Source organism: Peromyscus californicus, unplaced genomic scaffold (assembly GCF_007827085.1).
Source record: "Peromyscus californicus insignis strain IS unplaced genomic scaffold, ASM782708v3 Scaffold_5__1_contigs__length_169319896, whole genome shotgun sequence".
In the NCBI taxonomy this organism is placed as follows: domain Eukaryota; kingdom Metazoa; phylum Chordata; class Mammalia; order Rodentia; family Cricetidae; genus Peromyscus; species Peromyscus californicus.
The window spans coordinates 160,499,045-160,523,976 of NW_026294573.1; the positions used below are offsets into that span (position 1 = coordinate 160,499,045).

General features: G+C 46.0%; 1 protein-coding gene across 1 annotated transcript in view; it reads left to right on the forward strand.

The window, feature by feature from the left end:
- Positions 1-19,993, forward strand: part of Znf704 (zinc finger protein 704) — a 208,735-nt gene extending 188,742 nt beyond the window's left edge. Inside the window, exons 8-9 of the mRNA XM_052715088.1 lie at positions 6,829-6,926; positions 7,934-19,993. Coding sequence (XP_052571048.1) covers positions 6,829-6,926; positions 7,934-8,045 — 210 coding nt within the window. The 3' untranslated portion in view covers positions 8,046-19,993. The remainder of the gene's footprint in view (positions 1-6,828; positions 6,927-7,933) is intronic.
- Positions 19,994-24,932: the final 4,939 nt, after the last annotated feature.

Here is a 24,932-nt window from a genome sequence, read left to right on the forward strand (position 1 = left end):
TATTTTAGAAAACCAGAAGAGAGCGTTAGCTGTTGATGCTGGAAATGTATTTTGTGTTGGTGCTAGAGTTCTATCTCTGAAAGACTATAGAATTAGCAGCTTGACTCACACTGCTTACAGAAGGCTGATGTTTACCATTACAAATTACTTCATAAGTTTTGTTAGTTTGGCATATTGTCTTGGAGGCATGCCATTTAAAGATCTCAAAATTAAATAAATTGAAATCACTCTTTTCTTTCAAAGCCTGAGCAAAAAAAAAAGTAAACAAATGGTAAAAGTGCAGCCATATTTAGGTAGTAAACTCGGTGTATTAAATGATTCTGATAAATCACTGTGAATTAGCTTGGCTCCTAACAGTTCATTTTAAAATATCCTAGGTCTTACATAGTTTTTCATAGAACACCAAGAGGCCCACCCACCTGCACAGCAGCCATGCTCACAGTGTGACTTCCGATAAGGTTCAGAACTAGGCTCAGGATAGACGTGTCAAAACCTTATTTTTTCTTCCCTACCTCACGCCTCCCATACTTACACAGAGACCCCACAAAAGCAACTTCTTGGCAAGCCCTGCCAAGTTCCAGAGGTCCCAAGCTTATAAAGATGAGTAACTGGGCAAGCTCTGTGTGCTCTGCCCATGCATATTTACCAAACTCCATAAAGGAATCCCTGGCAGTGAATAGCCCCCTGCTGATAGCACTTAGGGAGCAGTGACTTCCAGAAAATACTCTTGTGATTTTTAACACTACCATAAATATGGAATAATTACTAAAGCTACTGAACAGTGGTGGCTTGTAACACGAATTGCTAAATGTCTTATTAATAAAAAAAAAAAAAAACCAGAGGCAGATATTGGGGTGAAAGCTGAAAGATCAGAGGGATAGAAGAAGCCAGCCACAAATTCTTATTGCTAGGAAATCCTCAGCCCATGAGAGAGCTACTTCCTGTATACTCATGCCTATATACCTTTCTGTGCCTGCCATCTTACTTCCTCTTTCCACCCAGCTCTATCACTTCCTATCTGTCTGTACAGACCTCCAGACCTCTATGGTTACTGCTGGGATTAATGGCATGTGCCGCAATGCCTAGCTCTGTTCCTAGTGTGGCCTCGAGCTCACAGAGATCCAGATGAATCTCTGCTTCCTGAATGCTAGGATTAAAGCCATGTGCTTCCACTGCCTGACCTCTATATAGTGGCTGGCTTTGTCATTTGATCCCCAGGCAAGCTTTATTTGTTAGAGCACAAATAAAATATCACCACAGTGGCCCCTGGCCACTCTCAAGGAGTGAGCTTGGACATTCTTGTGTTAGTTTTCAAGGAGTGAGCTTGGACATTCTTGTGTTAGTTTTGTTTGTGGCATAAACATTGATCCACTCATGTGGCCATCAGATATGAACCATTTCCCCTGAGGATTTTCCCTTAGTAGATATAAAAGGGCCCAGAGCTCCTTGCCATTTGCCATTAACCCATCTGTGATGGCTAGTGTTGTCAATCTGACAGAATCTAGAATTATCTGGGAGACAGGCCTCTGAACAAGCCTTTGGGAGATTATCTTGTGTTAATAGAAATGGGAAGACTGGCCTGTCGTGGTTGGCACCATTTCCTGGCTGAGAATCTATACAGTATAAATGGAGAAAATGAACTAGACATGAGAAGAGTATGCACTCATCACTCCCTGCTTCCTGCTGATGGACACGATGTGTTCCCTGCTTCAAGTTCCCACTGCCTTCAGTTCCTCATCATGACAGAGTGGTCCTTGAACTGTGGACCAGAACCAACTCTTTCCAGAGTATTTTATTCCAGCAACAGAGAAAGGGGCTAAGATGCCTTCTTTGCTAGCCTAGTGTATTTAGTTACTTTCCTACTGCTGTGACCAAATGCATGACACAGGTAACGGAAGGAAGGAAGGAAGGAAGGAAGGAAGGAAGGAAGGAAGGAAGGAAGGAAGGAAGGAAGGAAGGAAGGGAGGGTGGGTTTATTTGCTCTCAGAGTCCACTGTGGTGGCAGTAGGTGTGGCCAGTGACTGGGCATGTTGTGTCCACTGTCTGAAGCAGAAAGAGATGAATGCTCATGCTCCACTGCATTCATTTGTTTCAGCCAGGGCCCAGGCCACAGGATGGTGCCGTCTGTGGGAGTCTGTGGGAGTCTGTGGGAGTCCGGCTCCTACCTTTCCCACCTTTTCTAGGATTCTGAGGAGGAGGAGAAAAGGATAAGAAAATATTAGATAGAAAGAGAGACCTAGCTGACAAGAAGAAAGACAGAAACACAGGATAGCTTTGGGAGGGCCTAGATCACTACCCAGCGGCCTCTTCATTTATTCTAAAGGGCTTTTATAACATGCCAAGGGGAGTGGCAAAAGACCTCTCCCTTGCTAGATCAAAGCACACCGCACAGCCAAGTGTAGACCCTTCCAAACACCTGGTAACCACGCCCATGACTAAATCATCTCCTTATGCAGCCCTGCTGGGTAAAGCAAGCTCAGATTTTCTTGCCCTGGGTAAGTTCTCACTAGGAAACCTCTGTGGGCTCCCACAGCTACCCACATTCAGAGTAGGTCTTCCTCTCTTCCTTCTGCCTTTCTGGAAACCCATCCCAGAAATACCCAGAGGTGTGTATTCTAGATGATCCTAAATGCTGTCACGTTGACAGTGAAGACTAGCCACCACCACACCTACAGTGAAAGCTCCAATTCCGATTCCAGCCACAGGCTGACAGTGTAACAGTCCCTTGGTTCCTGCCTTTAACGTCGGAAAACTTCCCGAGCACATAGGCCATTCTGCTCATCTGGTAAAGAATTAAGGACAGCGTGAGACAGAAGAGAACTTGGGATGTCTTCACCACTGTCGTGACCAGTCACTGTTGTCTCTTCCACGGCACCCTGGCTTTCAGAATTGAACGCAAGGCCTCGTGTACTGGGCAGATGCTCCCCTGTGAAGCTGCGTCCCTCTTTGCTCTTGTTATCTGGATACACAGTCTCACTCAGTTGTTCAGGTTGGACTTAAACTCACACTACAGCCCAGGCAAGTCTTGAGTTTGGTACCCTGCCTCGGGCTCCACCATGCCTCTCTTCTGCTGTGCTTTTTTTTTTTTTAATTAAACCATCATAGAGACATCATTGTGGTTTTTAACCAGCTGTCCATCCTGCTAGTTCCTAAATGTCTCGGTAGGATGCCAGCCAGGACTCCTTATGTTGTTTGTGTTCCAGCAATGAAATCTTAGAACTCTTCCATGGACACTTTCGCACTCTACTCTGAATCTCAACCACCACCACCCCTCTTTTTTTTTTTTTTTTACAAAAATGTTTCATTTCTGTGCTGGTTTCCAGGGACATCCTAGCAGGGGGATTGCACATAGGTGGAGTGTCTGGGTAAACCGGGAATTCTACCTCCTGTGGCTGTTTCTCATTTATTCTTTTCGTTTTGTGTGTATGTGTGGTTTATATACATGTGTGTGTACATGTGTGTGCACATGGTGTGTAGACCAGATGTTGACGTCGGTTTTTGTCTTACATAGTTGTTCTGCACCTTCTTGTTTCAGGCAGGCTCTCTGAACCTGGAGCTTACCTATTTACTTAAACTGACTGGTCGGCGAGCTCCAGGGATCTGCCCGGCCCCCACCTCTAGCACGAGGGTTACAGATGTACTGCATGTCACTGTGTCCATTTTACACGAGTGCTGGCTTCCACACGTAGGTCCTCATGTTATGCCACAGGCACTTTAACAACAACTGAGCCTCTCCCAGCCTCCGTCTCCCATTTCTCATTTATTCTTAGACCAGAGAATTTCCAGTCTCTCTGGTGTGTAATCTGCTTCGGCCAAGACTTAGATAAACACTTCAGCAGTCAAACTTGCCATTCCTATTTTAAGGATCTGGGTATATTTTTAAAAGCTTTGTTTGACTCTAGAAAGACAAGAATGGAGCACAAAGACTATTGATTGTGTTCCTGAACTCCCTGTCAGTCCTGTCAAAGAAAACAGAGTTGGACGCCTGCTGCTCCTGCAGGTGGGCTTTCTGAACTGTCCATCCCACACAGCTTCAGGCTTCGAATGTCCAGTGACCTCATGCCAACCAGTAGCTCACCCTAAACCCTAGAAAACAGAGCCAGGCAGAATCCGAGAGCATGAAGTTCCCCACTCTGAAATGTATGTTAGCTCCAGATAGCAATTCTCAAATTTTTAAATTATAAAGAACAGTAAGGATGGGTCTATCTGAAAATTCCAAACACAGTGGTTTCTGTTTTATAAAAATCTCTTCTGTTTTGTGCTCCCAGACAGATGCCCAGAGGTTGTCATCCTGGGTTAACGGTGCCTTTCCTCCCTCATCTTGGAGAACCCTGGGGACACATCCTAGAGAAAGTCCTTCTGAGCAGTCCCCAGGTCTACGGGCTTTTGCTTACTTTTGTGCTGGATTTCTTGAGTCCCAGCGTCAGAGCCCTTCCCAAAGCATGGCCATGAAGACTCGTGTCTGCAGACACCGATGGCCTTCCATGCAGGCTTTTCTAGCCTGAGCCGGGGAGTGTGCAGGAGAGCAGGCTACGCTTAATAACAGCTTTCCTTACTTGTCTTGTCCTGGTGGCCGCTCTACTCTCCTACATCTACAAGAATGCCTTTCTCTGTTGTTTTGACTGAAAACTAAGAGCTCTTGGCCCCTTCATCTCAAGCTACTACAACAAAATTGCATAGACCGGGCAGTGTAATCAGCAGCTGTTTACCTCCTGGAAGCTGCAAGTCCAACCTCAGGGGTTGACTGTTTGCTTCTGATGAGGGCTCTCTCCAGGTTCAGAGACGTTTACCATGGGAGCTGTGTCTTCACCTGCCTTTTCCTCAGTGCGTACAGTCCATAGTGAGAGAGAAGGAAGTAGAAAAGTGGGGGGGGGGGGGGGTCAGAGAGAAGGCACACATGCGTGCCAGCCCTCTGGTCTCTAGTCTTGCTGAGCGTGCATGTGTGTACGTTCGTGTGTGTGTGTGTGTGTGTGTGTGTGTGTGTGTGTGTGTGTGTGTGCATTCGTGTGCATGCGAGTGTGCTGTATGTTATCCCTTCTTATAACAACACTAATCCTATTGGATCAGGGCCCTATCCTTATGACTTCATCTAACCTTAATTCCTTGAAGGGCTTATCTTTTGACATATCTAGACTTCGGATTTAAATTTCCATCATAAAATTTTAGGGTAGTTGGGGAAGCCAGACATGCTGGTATATGCCTCTACTCCTAGCACTTGAGAAGTAAAGCCAGAAAGATCAAGAGTTCAAGGCCAACCTCAACCACATAGTAAATTTGAGGACAGCCTGAGCTGTATGTTCCCAAAGACGGAGGGTGATGAGTAGAAAGACCAGGCTTCATTTTGGGGTGATATTATAGTTCGCATATGAAGTAACATGCCCCCACAGGTTCATGTGTTAGATGACTTGGTCCCCGCCTGGTGATGGTTTCCAATGTTGTGAAACCTTTAGGAGGTGGAGCCTAGCTGGAGGAAGTGGATTACCACAGGCGGCTCTCAAAGTTCATATTCTCCCCCAGCCTGACCTGCTTTGCAAACTGTAAATTAGAGCAGGCCGTGCCCAAGCTCCCACCATGCCCTCTCCCAGCATGGTGGACGACATCCCTGAACTTAAGCCAGGATAAGCATTTCCTGTGAGTTGTCTCTGCCATACATTCTGTCCCAATCACAAGAAAAGTAACTAGTGAAAACGCTTGGGCTTTGTTTGTTATCGCCTAGAAACAGGGTTTTAAATGCTACTGAAAGGTTATTCCAGTCAATATGACAGAGAGAAGATCACAAAGAAATTTCTCTAAAATAGATACAGAAAGGCATCAGGGATCTGTATTACCGCTCCCACGTGAGGCGCAGTTAAAATCCCTGGCTCTAGCATCCATGAACTCTGACATCAAGCCAGGCACATGACCTTTCTAAAGCAATCTTGTGCTGCTCCCATAGTGCCTAGCATGAGGCTAACGTGAGGCGCTTCCTCTTACTGCTACAGTTACTGGGAAACAACGAAGTCAGACTTCCTGTTTAAAAAGTGCTCCATTATAGCTCAAGTGTTGTCACTACCTGGGAGAGATCAGCCATGATTTCAAAAACTATCGTGTAGGGTTCTTGAAACTCAGTGGAAGCCATATCTACTCAGTAAGCATGTGTGGTCACAGAACCTAATAATTGTATTTATTTATAAATAATAGCATACAGTTCTGCCCATAGTAGTGCAAAGTATATTTTATAGATAGTAAAATGTGAAGGTTTGAGATATGAAGCAAAGATTAAAATGTCGAGAGCTGGGCTGGTGAGCTGCCTCCGTGGGTAGACTGCTGCGTAAGCCTGACACTCTGGAGTTCTGTCCCTGGACCCACCTGAAGGTGGCAGCAGAGAGTGGGCGGTCACTGTCATAGCCCTGACCACGTGGGTATTGAGGGTAGGAGTGTGGATGTTTGGAACTTGGAGCTGGAAAAGCCATTGTGTGCCCCGAACTTAATGGGCTTTTCTGTGGGCATTTGGAAGATAATAATGATGACAGAAAGGCTGCCAGCAGGGGGACACTCAGCCCCCACTCTGTGGGGTCTGGGACAGGGTAAATGACAGTGGCACAGTAGTCGGCAGGATCCTCCTCACTGGATCAGCTCAACACCTCACACCAGCTGCAGGTCCTCTGTGCACTCAGCTCCAGAGTTCCTGGCCTTGCCCATTAGTCTTAACATTCATTTTACCTCACACAGCTGAGAACAGTTCTCCATGTTTGATGCTCATGGACCATGGCCCACACCACCGAGACCTAATAAATGTGTGAGAGGGAGCGTCTGCCCGGTCAACCTGATTTTCCTTGTGTTCACCAGGTGTCTCCAACACATCACCACCCAGTGGGCTCAGGAGAGCAGAGACAGCACGCCCACACGGTCCTGTCCTCCCCACCCAGAGGGACAGTCAGCCTAAGGTATGATTGCTTGACGCTACATACTTCACCTCGAAGAAGTCTCCTAGGAAACAGAAAAATAGCAGAAAGGAATCAAACTATGACCTTTTGTAAAATTTCTCCCCAGTCTGTTGAGCCCGCCTTCTTTCATTCCCATGGTTGCCTGTCCAGTAACTAGTAAAGGGCACTTACAGTGTGGGGGACAGTAATGGCGGCCGCTGTCCTGCATTCACTACCGTCCAACATAAACAACAATTTACAGTCTTCTAGACCCAGGAGAGTCTCCTGGGAAGCCTCCAACCAGACTTTGGAACACTGGAAAGAAAGGCACACTGAAAATTTGGAAGAACAGTGCTGTTCTCTGCTGTTCTGTGTTTTATTTTTGTTGGTGGTGGTTTGTTTTGCAGGAGGGAGTATTGGGGAGGGCACAAAATTGTGTGTGTGTGTGTGTGAGTGAGTGCACACACAAGCTGGTACATGTAAGTATGGATGTGTGCATGGTGTACCTGAGTGAGCAGAAGACAACTCAGGTGTTGGTTGGTCCTCTCCTTCCTTCCTTGGACAGGGTCTCTCATTCACACGCGCCCCCCCCCCCCCCCCGCCCATATGCCAGGCAAGGTGGCCCAAGAGCTTGCAGGGGCCTTCCTGTCTGCACCTCCTGCCCTGCTGCGTGTTGCTAGGATTACAGACACGTGCCATCGTGTCCAGCTCTGTATAGATTCTGGGGGTCCAAACTTACTCTTGTGCTTGGACAGCAGATCCTTTCCCTAGACCCATCTCAATCCCCAGTCCCCAACACTTGTGCTTACTTCCTTAATCTTACAAAAATGGCCGGATGAACATTTCCGTGAATGAAATTTAGAAACTGCTCAAGTACAGCAGCAGGAAACTGCCCAACCTACAGAGAGCTCCTGCTCCATTCTGGGCAGGTTTCTTGTTCTTCTGTTTCCCCCTTGTTCTTCTGAACTCTCCCCAGAAGGCCCTCCCACTTCCCGTCCCTGAACAAGACCGTGCTGTCTGTCTTACAGGAAGCCTAGAGGTGAAGGCAAAAAGTGCCGCAAGGTTTATGGGATGGAGAACCGGGACATGTGGTGCACTGCCTGCCGCTGGAAGAAGGCCTGCCAGAGGTTCATCGACTGAGCCAGGAAGCAGGCTCCGCCTAGCCATTCCTGCCGCACCTTCCACTGCAGGTGATGGGGAAAGCCTCTCCTTCCAAAGGAAGCCATTCAAGGCCCAGGGAAAGCCCTTCCTGGAATTCTGGGAATATAATTCCTTGGTGGAATTAAAGCAAAAAAAATCAGCACCTGCACTGCTCTGAGAACCCGAGCGAGAGCAGCCAGAATGACTTTTTCCTTCAGAAGAAAAGTCAACTTTGTACGCTCTCCGTCTGGTCTTAAAACTGGACTTCTGTAGCAACTTAACCTACCAGGCCCATTTTACCTAGAAAGATTTTGATAAGCTTTCTGAATTGTGGTATTTTCAAGGGTTTTTGACACTTACACAGTATGCCCATAAGCTATACAGTACACCCATAAGCTACACAATATTAGCTAGCATTTGTACAAAGGATAACCTACCTTGTGAATAGACGTTTCCCTGTTTTTCATTCAACTCCTTGGAGCAGTCCGGATCATGATGTATTTCAAGAAAGAGCTGCTCTCTGGCTATCTTTTCTATATCTGTTTTGTTTTCAAGAAGGACCCCAAGAGGAACCGTTGTAAAGATGTTAGCTTGGAGGCCCCACGTAGCATAAGGCCAAAAGTGACGGGCAGTGGGAATCACCAGTAGACTTCAGCTGCAAGCTGAGACCAGGATGCCAGGAGGCACAGCAGAGAGAACCTGGGAGTCGTCCTTGGGGCCCAGGTGGTGGCACAGCTACTTCTCTGTCTGCCACTTCTCAGCTGAGAACTGGCACCAGGAGCCATCTGGTAAGGCTCAATGCTTCTTTCAGGGATGTCACACGAACTACAGCTTTGTCTTGTCAAGACTGTGGCCAGGACCGTAGGTTGTCATCCTGCTCTCCAAACCCCACCCAGGCAGAATCTCCAGACTGGCCCCACAGCTTTGCTTCGAGCAGAGCATGGCTGACATGCCCTCATCTGGAGAAAATCCCACTAGGGCAACAAACAAACTTCCATTCTGAGTGCACTTTTACAGATTTCATGCTTTACATGTCTAGGAGATGAGTTAGTGGCATAGTGACATTCATGGATAATGGAGATCTAAACCTTTTCATTTCTTATAAAAATATTGGAGCGATGAATTATGAATTTGCTCAGAAACTAACCTTTGGGATGCCCAAAGGAAAATGCATCTTGGTATAGGACTCTCTCCATTCAGTAGGGCCAGGGCTTGCACTGGGTTCCAGCTATTGGAATGTCTAAATTGGTGGACTTGCCTGTCTGGGGGGTGGAGCGTGGAGAGCAGCCACCAAGCCTCGTCATTGGAACACTTGTTCTGTCTGCCCTCCTTAAAGAGCTGGGTGTCCTGTACCTATGCAAAGTAAGAGCACCTTATAGGAGGCACTGGGTAGGGATGGGAACGTGGTGTCAGCCATACGAATGTTAAGTGAAATTGCACAGAGGAAAGCTTAATATATCTTTAAAGATTGTACATAGTGCTTTTTTACAGAGTAGAAAGAAGTCATCTAGTATCAGAGACGCCTCTTATTTTCTGTAAGGGGTATATATGGAGGCTCTGCAGCGCCACACCCTTAATTTGTGCAACCATGTATTTTGGCAATTTTATTTTTTGAATTCATGTGACTTTTAAAAAGATTATTTCTTGAAAGAGGTCCTGATCTTTTCCTTCAGATATTTAAAAGGAAAAAAAAAACGCCACTTATCTCAAGAGAAAAGAAAACGCGCTTTATCCGATTCCCCATAGGTTAATAGTCAACATCAGCCACACCAGCTTTCCTAGATGTTTTCACCTGCAACCAGGAAACAGCATTTTTTTTAATGCAGAGCTGTTTCTTCCCCCTGGGCATGTCCTCTCTCCTCTCTCCTGTAGCCTCACTGCTGTGAAATGACGTCCTAGCTGGTCCAAGAGGCCCCGTGCCACACGGAGATTGTCATGGTCAGCTGTTGGATCACAGTCGCCATGGGCTTAAATAAGAGATGAATCTTAGGCTACAGATTTTCCTCCTCAGCAAAGTTCCCTGGAATTTTGTTCTGTTTTGTTTTGTTTTTAATCTCAAATGAAGACTTTAATCAAAATACTACAGTGATGTGAAGTTAAACCCATCTTCTCTTGAACTTTGGGATGAAGGATACTCTCTGCATGAGAGCATTCCTTAAGCAAGACACCGTGACTGTCTCCCCCAGAGACACAGCCCAAGGGTAGTTCTGCTTAACTGTGCACATTGTCAGCAAAAATCATGAGACCGAATGCACCTGACCTGGATCCCTGATTTTCCCTAAACCCGTCGTCATACCAGCTCTTCTGCATCTCCAGCCCAGGCATTGTGTCTTCTCGTCCGGCTTCCAGGTGCAGACAAATCCTGAGCCCAGTTCTGGACACGTCTGCCCATTCATTCCCCTTGTGGAAGGGCAAAATCTCCAGGGGACCGGAAGGCTCTGAGTTGCAACACACAGTTGCTGATTGTAGGAGTTCCGTTTTGTTATGAGTTCCGGTTTTTAAGTAGTTATTTTGTTATTTGGGGAACCAAATGAAGTGCCAAATGAAGCCTGACTTGTCATTTGATGCCATCGCCGTGAAACTAAGTTCTTTTTGTGTCTGCATTTTGTGGAGAAGCAAAGAAAGAAAGGATGAGAAGAAGACTCTCAGGCGAGCTGGCAGCTGGCCTGAAGCTGTATGCATCCCCGGGGTAACAGCCCTGTCTACAAAAGGTGTGGTTAGGCGATGAATCCTTTTCCAGTGGAAATGTCTGATTCTTTTTCTTCCTTGATGGCCCTTCCTCCAAAAAACGGTTTCTCATTTTTCCCAGAGAAGGCATTTCGCAGTGACTGACAAGACATTCTCTCGCCAGCTACAAAGCAAAAGTGATGTGTGCAACTGGCCCTAGTTTCCAGCCTTAGCCTTCCCAGAGCGTGGACACTTAGTCCGCGGAAGTCCGGGAGACGACGTGGAGAAAAGCCCCAGGTAGCAAGTACGTCATGGAGGCAATGCAGGAGGCCTGCGCACACCTGCTCAGCTTCTTGGGACTGGTCAGCCAGGGCTCCTCCACGTCTGTCGGAGCTGTCTGGAACAAGTCAGGAGCTGCTTTGTCCAGGGCCTGTCCTACGGGCCTGCCTTTCTGCCACCTTACGTCTAGGAAGTTCCCTTCTCTGTGGAGTGGCAAAAGCCAGTGTCAGGAAGAAAGCAATGAGTTTCCAAACCAGAATAGACTTTATGGTGCCTGTTGGCAGCTCCATGTTCAAGAGGTTCCCTTATGAGATGCTCCTCTGCCTCCTGTGACCAAGCTGCAAATGAACATTATCAATAGAGAACAGCACTGATGACAGATGGCCCTTGGGCTTCCCAGCCATCTCTTCAGAGATGGTCACATGTATGTTGCAACAAATATCCGAAACCGAATCGGTCCCCCTTGCTCTTCAAGATGACGCGAGTTGCCTCTCTGGCCCTGGTATATCACACTTGCACCGGAAGCCCCGGGCTCCAAGTGAGCCGGCCCTGCGGGAGGCCGTTTCTCCCTCACTTCAACTGCACTGCAAGACGAGCATGTCACTCACTGGGGAAGGTTCCGAGAAAAGGGGTGAGAGCTGTCCATACAAGAGAGTGTGTTGAGCAGAATAGCAGAATACTGTAAATATTACTCATTTCCTCAGGGAAACAGGAAGGAGGTGCAAAGACAGATCTGGAGAACCCCAAGACTAGGAGGAATTTTACTGTCTCAAGTCGTTTCTTGTCAGAACAAGTTTGGTTTTGTTTTTTTCCATGTAGACTCACTAGCATCATTTCAAGACAAATCCGTGTCAACTGGACAGTGTCACCTTCCATGAGGCGTGGCAGGTGCTCCCGCTGCATAACTGTCTTTTTGTCACTGGCCTCAAGCTGACTGATGTTCGAGCCACAGGCGCAGCGCCTGCTGGGTATGTGTAGACGCAGTGAGGCTTTCTGGGAATGTAGTTGTGAACAAGAAGCCTTGCTGTTGCTTGTTGTAATCTCCCGGTTTGGGCAACTGTTTATTAGCTGTACACAGCATTCTCTAAGTGAAAGAAAGCTGTTCGGGACGTGTGCTTTGCTTAGTGGCATGTTTAGGAGCACACTGCCATGGACTCTTAGGGACCAGGTGCTGCTTTTTGTCACATCCTGTAGGGTTTCCACCCTCCACCTCAGCTGTAGCATTGACCTGTGTGAACACATACAGAGGAGTGGTACCCAGGGGACCCATCAATCTAACAGACACAATTGGGAGTGTGGGTCATTTTGGAGGCATGCTGGGCATACAAGTCAACTGGAAAGTTTATTTCTGTAAGAAACCTACCAGCAGCACACAGGCTCCCCTGTTCCTCCTACCTGTGGGGATTTCTCCATGTTGCAATCATTTCATCCTGTCTTTTCTGCATTGTAGAAATTTAGCCAAATGGGAAGTTAGTAAATAAAATAAGGTTAGCACTTTTAGGTACCAGTTGTCCTAAGTAACGCACACCAACAGAGCAAGGAAGTATGAAATGTACTCAAGACTGACTTGCTTCTGATGACTGACTTTGGAAAGGTCCATTTCCAATGATATACATGCTTTAAAGAGTGTACCTATCACAGGACCAGGAATCAAAATGGAATTTTATCTCCTGTCCTGTTTTGTAAATAGCTCCTTTTTTTCTGAAGACAATCTCATGTTTTATAACTTTTGTTGTGTGGGTCTGAGAATCGCAATTGTAATGTGTTATAGTAAATATAATCTTAAATACAATAATAATTACAACTTAAATTTCCAAATGAAAGAAATCTACCGCTTAGGTGTCTACAGGAGACATGACACTTTTATAATAAGCATTAGTACTTCTCAAGTTTACCAGAACTGGAAATATTTTACAAGATACAGTGTTTTATAATCACAGAGAACATGAACTCTTTGTGGGAAATGACCTTGGTTTTATACATTGTAGCTTATTTTTTAAAATGCAGTATTTTAACCAACAGGAAGTGTTGATATGGTACACAGTTCCTGTTCACCAATCCAAGGGCTATGCCTCTTTTAAGCAAGTGTTTTGATGCGTATCTTTTCAATTAACCCTCTGAGCAAGGGTAGAAATGCAGAACAGATAGAAAGGTTATTTGCAAGAGAATCTATGTAGCAGCAATTTCTCCCTTATCATGACCAGTGTGTTTTCAAAGCATCTGGAGGGGGGGGGGGATCATATGAAGATTTACTTTCTATATTTTAAACATAAGAAAAGATGCTAGCAGATAGACTTCCAGGCCATGGAAGAAATATTCCTTTAGTGTAAAATGAATTCTCTTACAAGTTTTCCTGTTGGCCTATCGGAACTACATGCCTGCATTTAATGAACAAACATCATTTGGTTGGGAATGGCTAAAAATCATGGGATGTACACCCAGAGAGCTTTCGGACAGTCAGCAGTGTTGGAGATAACTTTATTCTCGCCAGCAGCTGAATAAGTTCCTTGTCAGAACAACAGCTTTGTTTGACTTTTGTCTGTTTTTTCCCTCTGAAAAACTCACGGGCACACAAGGTTGTGAGCAGAAAGTGGCAGTATTCCCACGGGACAGGAGAAACAAACCAGGAGCTGCACAAACAGTTGTGAGCTTCGCCAAGGCTATTTGAAGCTGTCCCGCATCCTCAAGCCCGCTGTCTGCCAGAGACAGCATCTTTCCCGCCCAAGCGTTCCGTGATTCATGAAGACAGTCCAGTTTCGCTAAGGATGCGGACAGTATCAAAAGGGGAGCTGCTATAGGAAGGCTGTTGGGTAACACAGCAAGTGGTCAGAAGGTTGAATCTGTTCAGGGCGAGTTATAAATGCATGGTGGGAGGGAACCCCTTGTGCAGCCTCGGCGCCCAGTCTGTCCATGCCACCCCCTTGGACTAGCACCACTGGTAGCACTTGCATGCCCACCTGGGGTCTCTGCCGTGTGGTTTTGAACTATGTTCATCTTATTCTACCTGTGAACGGAAGCTTCTTTACAGAGGCTGCCAATTTGGATACTTTAGGATGGCCGGTGGGTCCTGTAGATGATCAGCACATACCAGGACAAAGAAAGGCAGCAGGGAGCAGTGGAAATGGTGTTGGACTAGGCAGCTGACGTCTTCTGAGAAGGAAGGCCCACACTGAGCCCCACTCAGCTTCTGACAATCAGAACCCACAGACATCAGGCCAGGTTGCTAGGTCCCAATTGGAGACATGGCGTCACCTGACAGTGAAGTGTTGACAACCAACACACGTTCTTGGCCAGTACTGCAGACCAAAGAAAAGCCCCGGGGGGGGGGGGGGGGGGCGGAGGTACCCTGTGGCCAGAGTTCCAGCCATGGAAGTCAAGCCCACACTCCTTGGCTGCATGAACACCATAGATGCACATGTGGGCACAATCTGCACAGTAGACATTTCAAACGAGGAGAGAAGCTACTTCTCCCTAGAGATGATTCTCATGGAAGACAAAACAGAAATGTCATATCCTTAGATTAGCCTTGCCCCTAATCAGAACATACCTAGTTGTTACCCAGCTCTGGCCAGAGCTGCCTTTTGGCATACCCAGGCCATCCCCCAAAGTACTGAGTAGCTGTAATCCTGACTCTTACTGTGTCTGCTACCGTGACCACTGTGATGAAGGGCTGGCAAAACAGAGCAAAACAAAAAGCAGTCTTGTGCCTTTGCAGAAGGCAGCCAGGTGCCCCTGAAGTTTCAAGGTGACACACGGCGCCTCTTGTGCCAAAGCCCTCTGCCCTCTCTCCGTGCTCCCCAGGTCATCCTTCTCCTCACTCCACTGTAAAAATTAAAAATAAAAATAAATATCTCACCTCTGATCTGGCAAGGTCCTCGCTTCAGAACTAATAGACACTTAGGTGTTTGAGGGTTTCCATTCACCTTAAAGGAAGTTTTTCCACTTAGACAGCCATAGCATCTTTGTCTGAGGGCAAAATCAAAATGAGAATAACTATGTTATGGGGGCGGGGGGGAGGTGAACAGATTAAACTAGTTCACCATTCTGAGTGACTACATTATTTTAAAGTCTACCTTATTTTGAAGTCCTAATGTTACAGGGACAGTTCTTATATGATAAAGTGTGTCTCATTCAGACGTTATTTCCTTTGCTCTTCATAAGAACCTAGTGTAGAGAACTGAGGTCACTCTCCCACATTCTGAGGCCAGCCAGAGTAGTCTTGAACCCATGAGTCGGCACCATTATTACCTGCAAAGAGGGAGGAAGGGGCTGTCTTGGCTGTCTTCCACAGTGACTCAAGAGCCCCGCCATGTTCTCCATCCAGAAGTAAAGAACACACTCACTCGTTTCTAAGTGCAAATTTAATCATCCCCAAATGTGTCCCCTTACTACGTCTACCATGCTGATCCCCAAGTTCCATCTAGCTAAATGGTAAAGTGTAGGAATTTATTAGCTAAAGCAATATTCTAAATAAAAATTTTGACTCCTTGGGGGGAAAGAATTTGCTGCTGGTGTCTAGGTTTTCAGGCTCTATAAGTTTAAATTTGAAGGCAGTTAAAACGAAGTTGACAAAGGTTGAGATTTCGTCCATTGGGAATGATTAAAAGGCTGTCCAGTATATGAGCGCACTTCATCCAAGGCTTTCGGTGTGCCGGGCTGAGCATCCTGAGTTCAGAGTAAAGCTCATAAGGAGTCATGTCATAGGACTAGAAGGATCGCCCAAGAACTCTATTGGCTCGTTACCTCGTTCATTAGCAGGTTTTTTTTAATTATTATTAATGATGTTACTATGTTGTAAGTAATTCGGTGCTGGGAGGCAGAGTGGTTTAGCCCTTCTCTACCCTGACGGAGAGGCAGGCCATTGCACAGCTCCGTGCTGGTGCTTGACGGGAAGTACGTGGAAAGAGCCCAGTGTTAGCCAACAAGTACAAAGCAAATAACTAGAATTTGATGTCAGCCTCAGAATAAAAGAGTAGTTCTTTTTTTAATGTTCGTTCTCAATGGGCATTATCCATAGAATTGTGAGCCTTTGAAGAGAGCACCCCCTTTATGCTACAAGACCACTAGAAATCAATCCTTGAGGCTGACTACTACACTTCCTTATGAGGATCAATTCCCCAAAACATTTTAATTCAGAAAGTTAGCCAAAGTAGAACATGGTAACCCCTGAAAAAGGGAAGAGAGCTATCATCAAAGAAGGAAACAGTTGCAGATAAAAGGGCACCTCCCGTTTTCTGCTGCATTGTCCCTCTGTCCCTATCTGAAGAGGGAAGCCAACACTCGAGAAGACAGAACTTTGTGAGTGGGACAGAAGAGTCCCCATCTAATTACTATTTCCATCTTGGCAGCAGTATGCAGATCGTCTGGTAGACTTCCATTCCTTTTTTAAGGTCCTCAGCTCCCCAGCTCAGAGGACAGAGAGTCGTCTCGGTTCATTCCCAAAGCCAGGGATGAGGCGTTCCTGTTCATTGGCTGCTTATTGGATGCTTTCTCTGAGGCCCCTGCCCCAGGGCCTGGATGCTTACCTGTCTTGCTCATCTTGCTCAGTGAGCGGCTACCCTCATCCTGCAGGGCCAGTGCTCAGTCCCTGTCTGAAGAGGTACCGTCTCCTGGTTGTGAGGAGAGGGTCTCCCTCAGCACCATCCTGCTGCACTGAGCACAGAAGATGAATTTCAGACTCACTGAGAGAGGGAGCTGCCGCTCCCTTCCCTGTGCCTCAGGGCACTCCTTCCAGCCAACTACCAGAGCAGAGCTAAGTGTCAGCAGGACAAAGGGTGTGGCACCTGTGTCAGCATGGAGGGCGGCAGCCAACCAGGGGGATTCATCCTCCCAGGCTCTGGCTTCTGCCTGAGTGTTGCAGAGTGCAAGAATGGGATTGGCCTTCCCCGTGTGAAGAGGGAGTGCCTTCGGTGTGTAATTGGTCCTGTTTTGTATATCCAGAAAGCAAAAACTACTTCAATCTGTACACCTTGTTAAACAGTCATTCCTCACCCCAGGATAGCCCCATCCCTTATTCCGGGCATAGGTAACAAGACAGATGGGAAAAGGGGGCACCCTAAGGGCTTGTGGCTGTGCTTGGGTTTGAGTTACCCTTTGGGGATCCATCCCCAAATGGGGAAAGGATGCCTAACTGGACAGATTACAATCTGAGGGATTTTTTTTAGGCCTTTTCTTTGTATTCTTATTGGAAGTCAGTGGCATGACATGATCGATCCCCAGTGTCCCAACTGGGGAAACTGATCACTAGGAGAAAGCTTCAGGTGAAATCTAGATATCTCAGAAACATGTGGTACCTCCCAAAGCATACTGCTTCCATGACTTCCATAGCTAAAAATACCCTGGGTATAAAAATGAGTTAGGCCTGTGGATCATATAGTATAAAAGTATGATTACTCCGTATTTTCCTACAGTGCACCCTAAAATTCCTATTTTTGTAATTAATGGTTAAACTGTGGTCAGCCACTTAAACACTCTATGGATCAACTTCTCTACCCTAGTATAGTTTCCAAAATACTTCATAGCAAAGCCCTGTGTGCATGGAAGAACTCAGGGTAAGAAAATACTCGCTGGGTCCCAAAGGGTTCAAATCTATCATCAAAAGCAAATGCCAGGCGGCCTGAGGCCATTGCTTGCAAATGAGGGGACTGAGAGAGAGGAATATTAGCTGCAGGTCCTCTGTTGCCCTTAGTGGTGGGGCTTACGCAGACTCTGCTGTTAAAGGTAAGCCATCTTTTAAATTGTTTTCTACACCAAATCTAAAATGTCAACAATAAAAAAGTTACCGAATATTTAAAATGGGGTAGTTAGTGGAAGTGCTGTCCATAGGAAGCTTTGCTCATGGTGTCTGAGGAAAACAGCAGAAGCCAGACCGAAGCCCAGGGAGTGGTCCTCTGGGGCCCCAAGCCAGACCAAAGCCCAGGGAGTGGTCCTCTGGGGCCCCAAGCCAGACCGAAGCCCAGGGAGTGGTCCTCTGGGGCCCCGGCGTTAGGAGGCAGCTGCAAGCGTAGATAGGCACTAATGGAAGGTGTTGCGGCAATATGTCCGGCATATGGAGAGGTCTTTTGAGGGACAATCTTGCCATCATTTCAGGGGTAAGTACTTCCTTACAAAGTCTTTAATAATGAATGAATGTATAAAATTATAAACTATGCATTTTCAAAGAGAAACATGTATTTTATATCAAATCCAAGTACTTTTTTTTTTCATAGAGACTTATTACAACTACAGATTATTGAAAATAAATGAGAATACAAATCCTCATAAGGGTGTGGGGTGCCTTTGTTTTTCTGTCCGATGGTTTCAAGACAGTGCATCCAGACTTTCACCTGAAACTCTGGGCTCAGAAAACAACAACAACAAAAAAACCAAAAATCAAAGCTAGCCAGTACAGTGGATGAGGATACACCTTCTGCCTGAGAGGGGACCACTCAGAAATGGTACCCAGTTCTTAGAGACAGATGCTTTAGTCACACTGGATCAATAGGTAGATAAGGGCCAGGGATGTGGCTCAGGGCTAGAGCACTGGCCTGGCATGTGTGAGGGCCTGGGTTCAGTCCCCAGCACTGAGAAATAATCTCAAGAAGCAGGCAAACAAAACTGTAGGAAGTTAACGTTGCCTTGGCTAAAGGTGGCCCGGGTCTGTTGTGGTTAATTCTCCACCCAGGGCGTGAGGAGCATTCTTTAAAGAGTTTAGGTTAGAGTTGCAAAGAACAAAATATAAAAAATATTATCTGACAAGGCAAATAGTCATTTTTTTCAAAATTACATGGAGATGGTGGCTTATATTTTGAAAAATTTGTATAGAATATGCCTGAGTTTCTTCAGCCTCCTGCTGATAGGCGCATTCACCAAACCTTCCCACTGATGATTGGTCTTGCCCCCTCCAGTGCTAACTCCATCCCTCAGCATCCTTCCCTCCTCCACCCCTCAGCATCCTTCACTCCTCCATCCCTCAGCATCCTTTCCTCCAGCTGACAGTGAGGAAATGCACTCCATTTCTCTGCTGTTCCGGATCTCCTCTGTGTCTGTTGAGGTTTCTTAGCTGTTTGTAAAATACGGGAAAACCCCCTTCTAAACCCTGTACTTAAGGCCATTCTGGACGTGTCTGCTACCTAGCTAGAAGTTAGTGGGGGAGGGGGGTGATGTGTCTTTTTATATGATTTTTAGCCAAATCCAGATGTTCTGATACTCCATTTCTGATACTTTTCTGACTGTAAATACCACCTGCAGAGGTTCAGGTGGAGAAACCTTTTCTGAGACTGTTCCTCAGCCATGCTCCTTACCAGCTTTTGGCACACTGTACATAGATTTATCAAATGTTCCAATGATGTTGTTTTTCTAAATGCTGTTCTCTAACACATTTTTTTTATTTTTTTTTTCCTTTGTTATTCTGGACTTTGTGTTAGTTTTACAAAATGTTTCCTAAGATTTAACACCAGGAAAAAAATATTTTAAAATAAACTGGTGCTAATTGGAAAAGAAGAAAAATTTCAGCTTCAAGATTTACAAAAGAAAATGTTCACACCAGTTAAACTGCACTTTCCCAAGGGGATGGCTGCTATCCACTTACAATGGGCATCAAGAGGATCAGCAGATGTTTACAGTATCCACGGCCCATTTACATGTAACACAGCAAGGAACCCATCCCCCTAGAGAGGAGGATTTGCTGGGCAGTCCTCAAAGCATGTAGTAGAAGGAAAGGAGTAGTCTAAGAACCCTTTAGAAATAGTCTTCTGGTCTTTGGACTTTCATGTTCTGTAATGCTTAGCTGTAACAATGAATATGGTGTTGCCAATCTTGTCTGACGTCATCGTCAACCTGTACTGACTCTGTGTATGGTTCTACCCTTGGCTCGCACTGGCACAAACCAAGCCAGAACACGGGTCTTTCGGTAAGACCCTTCTGATTTCTATGGTGTCCACACACATGAATTTAGATGCACTTGTAACTGGTTAGTGACCATGAAGTCGGTCTAACTTCCACTTAATAAAAATTTTTGTGTATCTGCTTCTCTTTGGGAGCCATTTATTTCTGTAAGGTTTAACATTTATATTCAGAGCTGTCAGCGTACTGGTTGCTTGTTGGATACTGTGGCAGGACATCTGAAAACCATGAGGGAGGAAGGGGTTTGGGGCTCATGGTTTATGGGGCTGTAATCCATCATGGTAGGGGGGCGTGGAGGCTACAGTTTCATGTCCATGACAACCAAAATGTGCAACACAACCAGTTACATCTTGGTAGACCAGAAGTCAGATACTCCAGTCAGAAACAGTCTGTTTTAGCCAGTCTCCTAAAACCAGAGACCCAGTGCCTCCAGCTAGATCCAATCTCCTTCCCAAATCTAGCTTCCCAAAACAGGGCCACCAGCTAAGGACTCGGTGTTTAACCACATAAGCCTGTGAAGCACATCCAAACTCAATAGAAGGTTTGGAATTTAGCCTAGAGTTGTAAAAAACTGTTTAAAGGCAAAGATGTACCTTCATTATATCAACTATTTGCCATCAGGGCCGTTCCCAGGCTCAGCCCTGCTGCCTGCACCTTGAACGATTGCCCAGACTGACAGCTGCTCACCTGTTTCTGACCCTGTGGTAAGAAAACCATGCCCAGGGTCCATCCTGGTGCTAAGCCAGCCAGCTTTCCACTGGACAGATTTCTTGTCCACTAGAACTGACAATGTCCACCTCCAAAAGCCAGACACACACATGTGCAGCAATGGAATGGGCTTTGGAGGCCAGTTTGCCCAGAGATGTGAGTTTTGCCTATGGCTAGATGAACTATTGGAATATTTAATACTTAAATTTTCAAGTATTATGATGGTCATAAAGTTGATGAGCCTGGCTTAAGCAATAGCTCTTTCTGGTCCAGTCAGCTTTAGTGAGTGAGGAATTTGACTCCTAACCTACTCCAGGGCTGAGAACAGTTCTTACACAACTGTCCCTGGACAACTAACAGTGTGTGTGCTTTAGCCGTGGAGGAATGGGTAAAAGGAGGATTTCCTGAAGCACCACCTGTCCAGGTACACATCCCCAGATGGAAGCCAAAATGCTCTGCCGTACAGAGCCCTCTGAGACTCAGGATGACCTGATTCAAATACCAGCATCTTCTCATGTCAACTTCATCCATTTCTTCTCAAATAAAAATGCCCTGCCTAGCCGAGTAGCACATGCACATTAGGATGGGTGGTTAGTACTTATGTCAGTTAATAGAACGAGCTGTGTGGCAAGGTTTCTATTGCGTCAGTGAAACAGCATGACCAAAAAACAAGTTGGGGAGGAAAGGGTTTGTTTGGCTTATACTACAGCATTGCTGTTCATCGCTGAAGGAAGTCAGGACAGGAATTCAAACAGGGCGGGATCCCAGAGGCAGGAGCTGATGAAAAGGTCATGGAGGGGAGCTGCTTACTGGCTTGTTAAAACACGCCTTGCTCAGCCTGCTTTCTTATAGAACCCAGAGCCACCAGCCCAGGGATGGCACCACCCACCATGGGCTGGACTCTTCCCCCATGCATCACTAGTTGAGAAAATGCCTTACAGCGGGATCTCATGGAGGCATTTCCTCAACTGAGACTCCTTCCTGATGACTCTGGCTTGTGTCAAGTTGACGCACAAAGCCAGCCCAGTTCGGATACCTGTTGTTTGCCCCAGCCTAGTCAACTCCCACTCACAGAGCCTCCATGATTGCCTGGTCTTCGGCACAGAGGTCCCTGGATGTGATAATCTTTCCTGCCAGGTGCAGGAGATGGGACTGAGGTTGCTCTCTTCTCCCCATTGCCAGGCAACAGGGCTGGGTACCTTTTCACCACAGCTCTATGGAACCATGGTGGGACCTCCCATCAGGAGCTTTGCTACTATAATTTCAGTTAGTGGAGGTCACTTAGCCTTGTTGTAGCCTCATAATGGTCCTTAAAATAACCCTGAGGTCAGTAGTAGTCTAAGACTGTATCACAGTGCCTATTGGCATGTACTTCCATCTCCTGTGAGTAGTTGATCATTCCACATCACAAGGAGGAGGCTAGTAAGGGATCTTGAGAGGGGCTGGAAAGATAGCTCAGTGCTTAAGAGCACTTGCTGCTCTTCTAGAGGATCTGAATTTGATTCCCAGCGCCCAAGTCAGGCTACTGACAACTGCCTCACTAGAGCCCTAGGGAATCTGACACCTTCTGGACATCCGCACTCACATGCATGCTCCCACACACAGAGCTACACCTAATTAAAAATAAAACCTTTTAAAAAGGCATTTACATAGAAATTACAGTATATCATGGTAATTGTTCTATTATCACATAGCACTTAATCTCTAAGACTTCATCAGAGGTGTAGAGGAAGCAGCATGTATACGGTGGATAGGGTTTACTTCTGTCCAACAAGAGAGCAAATGAGTCATCTTTTATCTGAGTCATATCCATAAAGGTTAATTAAATAGTTCAAATCCACAGAGCCTGGGGTATTGGGGTTCTATCCCTGAGTTCACCCAATGATCGATCATTCTGTGCTTTTAGGGCCCATTTCTATAAGAGCCACTGTGAGTCACATACAGAGTTTCTGCTGCTTTTGAATCTGGTCTGGGCTACACTGCACTCCATTCTTGTTTCCCACCTTCACCATAGCCTTCCACCTCTTTCTTGTTCATCCTCATCTTTTCTGTCTCCTGTTACACATACACACCCAAATCCACCACAAGGACAGTTTGGTGCTAAATTCATAGCAGACTAGAGGCTTTTTGTTCTAACCCATAACGTATCTGCCAGGCCCAGGTATGATGCCAGCTCTCCTTAGGCAGTTCGTGGACATTTGACTTGGTGCCTATGTTTTAGTCAAAAAGGATAGACAAGAACATCAATATCAGTGGACAGTACTCAAACTACCTATGTGTATCCTCCAGGGACCTCCTGGGGCTCCACAGATGCTCTCCTAGATGGACAGCAGCTGCAGGAGGCTGGGAAGTCTTAATGTGTGAGGAAGCAGGAAAAGCCAGGGAGAGTCCTAGGCCACAAATACTAGCCTACAAAGCAGTGTGAAATCATGTACATCTAGCCCCTTATATCCAGGGGTCCTGCACAAGAATTCAACCAACCACAGGTTGTAAATATCTGGAATGAGGGAATAGTTTGGGTACTGAGCATGTACAGATAAAAATCTTGTTATTACTCTCTAAACAGAATAACAGGAATTCAGATAGCATCTACATTAGATAGTAAATAATTTTGAGATGTTTTGAAGTGTTCCAGGAGATGTGTGTGGGCCATATGCAAAAACTACACAATTTCATCTATGGGACTTTAAGGATCTGGGTGTCTGAGGGATCCTAGAACCAGCCTCCCACGGATTCAGAGGAACAGTTGAACTTGCTGTCTTAAGGGCACTGCAGGGAACACCTGGGGATGTAACAAATTCCTTCAATGCCAAATGTAAAGCTCCTGAGCCTCAAATACTCCCACCCAAGATCTTTTTTAGGGATGCAGGCTGACTCCTGCTCACTGTGGCCACCATATGCGGTACATTACTAAGTGATCAACACATTTCTAAATGAATAAGCATACTGCTCAGACAGACACACTCTCTGCTTTCAACTTATCATTGCCTGGCCCAAGCCAAAAGCAAAGAAGGGGACATGTTGAAGACTGACACAGACATCTACCTCAGAACTTTGAATGTTCTTTTGAATAAATACATTCTCAGAATTGCCAACTCCAAATGACTGTATTGATTACATGAAAATTACCCAACACAGGAGACAAAATGTAAATTACACACACCATTTTTATGTAGAAATGCCTTGCACATAGCAAGAATTCAATAAATAAGTGGAAAAAAACTAATGCGTCTAAATGAAATAAATTGCAGCATGGGTCTATGCTATTAAAAACACACAAAGTAAATGGAATGAGGTCATAAGAAAATTTGTGTCACTAACACAGGAGAGAGGCTAGGCTGGCATTAAGATCTAACTTTCAAGAGTGGGGTCTTGCAGTGAATGCTCCTCTGGTTTCATCTTTTAATTCTAGGCAAGTATTACCTAGCCAACAGAAAACAGCACCTGAGAAACCAACAGTATGGCAGACAGGAGACACAAGGGGACAAACGGAGTTGGCCACAGTGAATGCCCTCTGTGGGAGGGGTGACATCTGCTGCTCTAAGGAGCACAGATAGCTCTTCAGGCACCAAGACACTGGCCTAGTGGCTGACCCCTGAGTCTGGTCCCCTGAAGGATGACACACTCTGGAAAACCTGAAAACAACCAATTGTTCTCACACTAGCCACAAACCCCATGTCAAATCCTTCATGCAGCCCACGGTCAGCAGATCTGTCACTACCCCTTTTGATGTCACCACAGAGCCTTCTGGTGAACAGTCCATTCCTTTCTTTGGCTGACTGCACTGTCATGCCAAGATCATCACAGGAAAATATCCCAAGTCAGATATTGCAGTATAGCTCATTGCTGGCCTTCTAGCAATGGCATGGATTCCAGCTCAGAGGAACATTTGCTGTGCCTCTTGCCACAAACACTGCTCTGGTCTGCCTCTACATCAGCAGAGCACAAGGCCATGAGACAGGGAGCAAAAATTTGGCTAATGCGAGCCAGGCTGGTGGCACACATCTTTAATCCCAGCACTTGGGAGGGTGAGACAGGAGGATCTCTTGAATTTGAGGCCAGCCTGGTCTACACAGGGAGTTCTGGGAGCTACACAGGGAAAGCCTGTCTTGAAAGCCAATAATAATAACAACAATAATAAATTGCCAGTGGTGGTAGTGAGTGGTACCATTCTCATTTTCACCTTGTGGTTTCTAAGCCTGTGAATCCTGGCTACAGGGAAAAACATGTTTTATATCGGAGACTGATTCAGAGCATATACTGCTTTCTGCAGAACTCTGTCCAATCTGCCCCAAGGCTATTGCCACCTAGTTGGCATAGAAACTACATTATAAAGAGGTCATTCCGCTG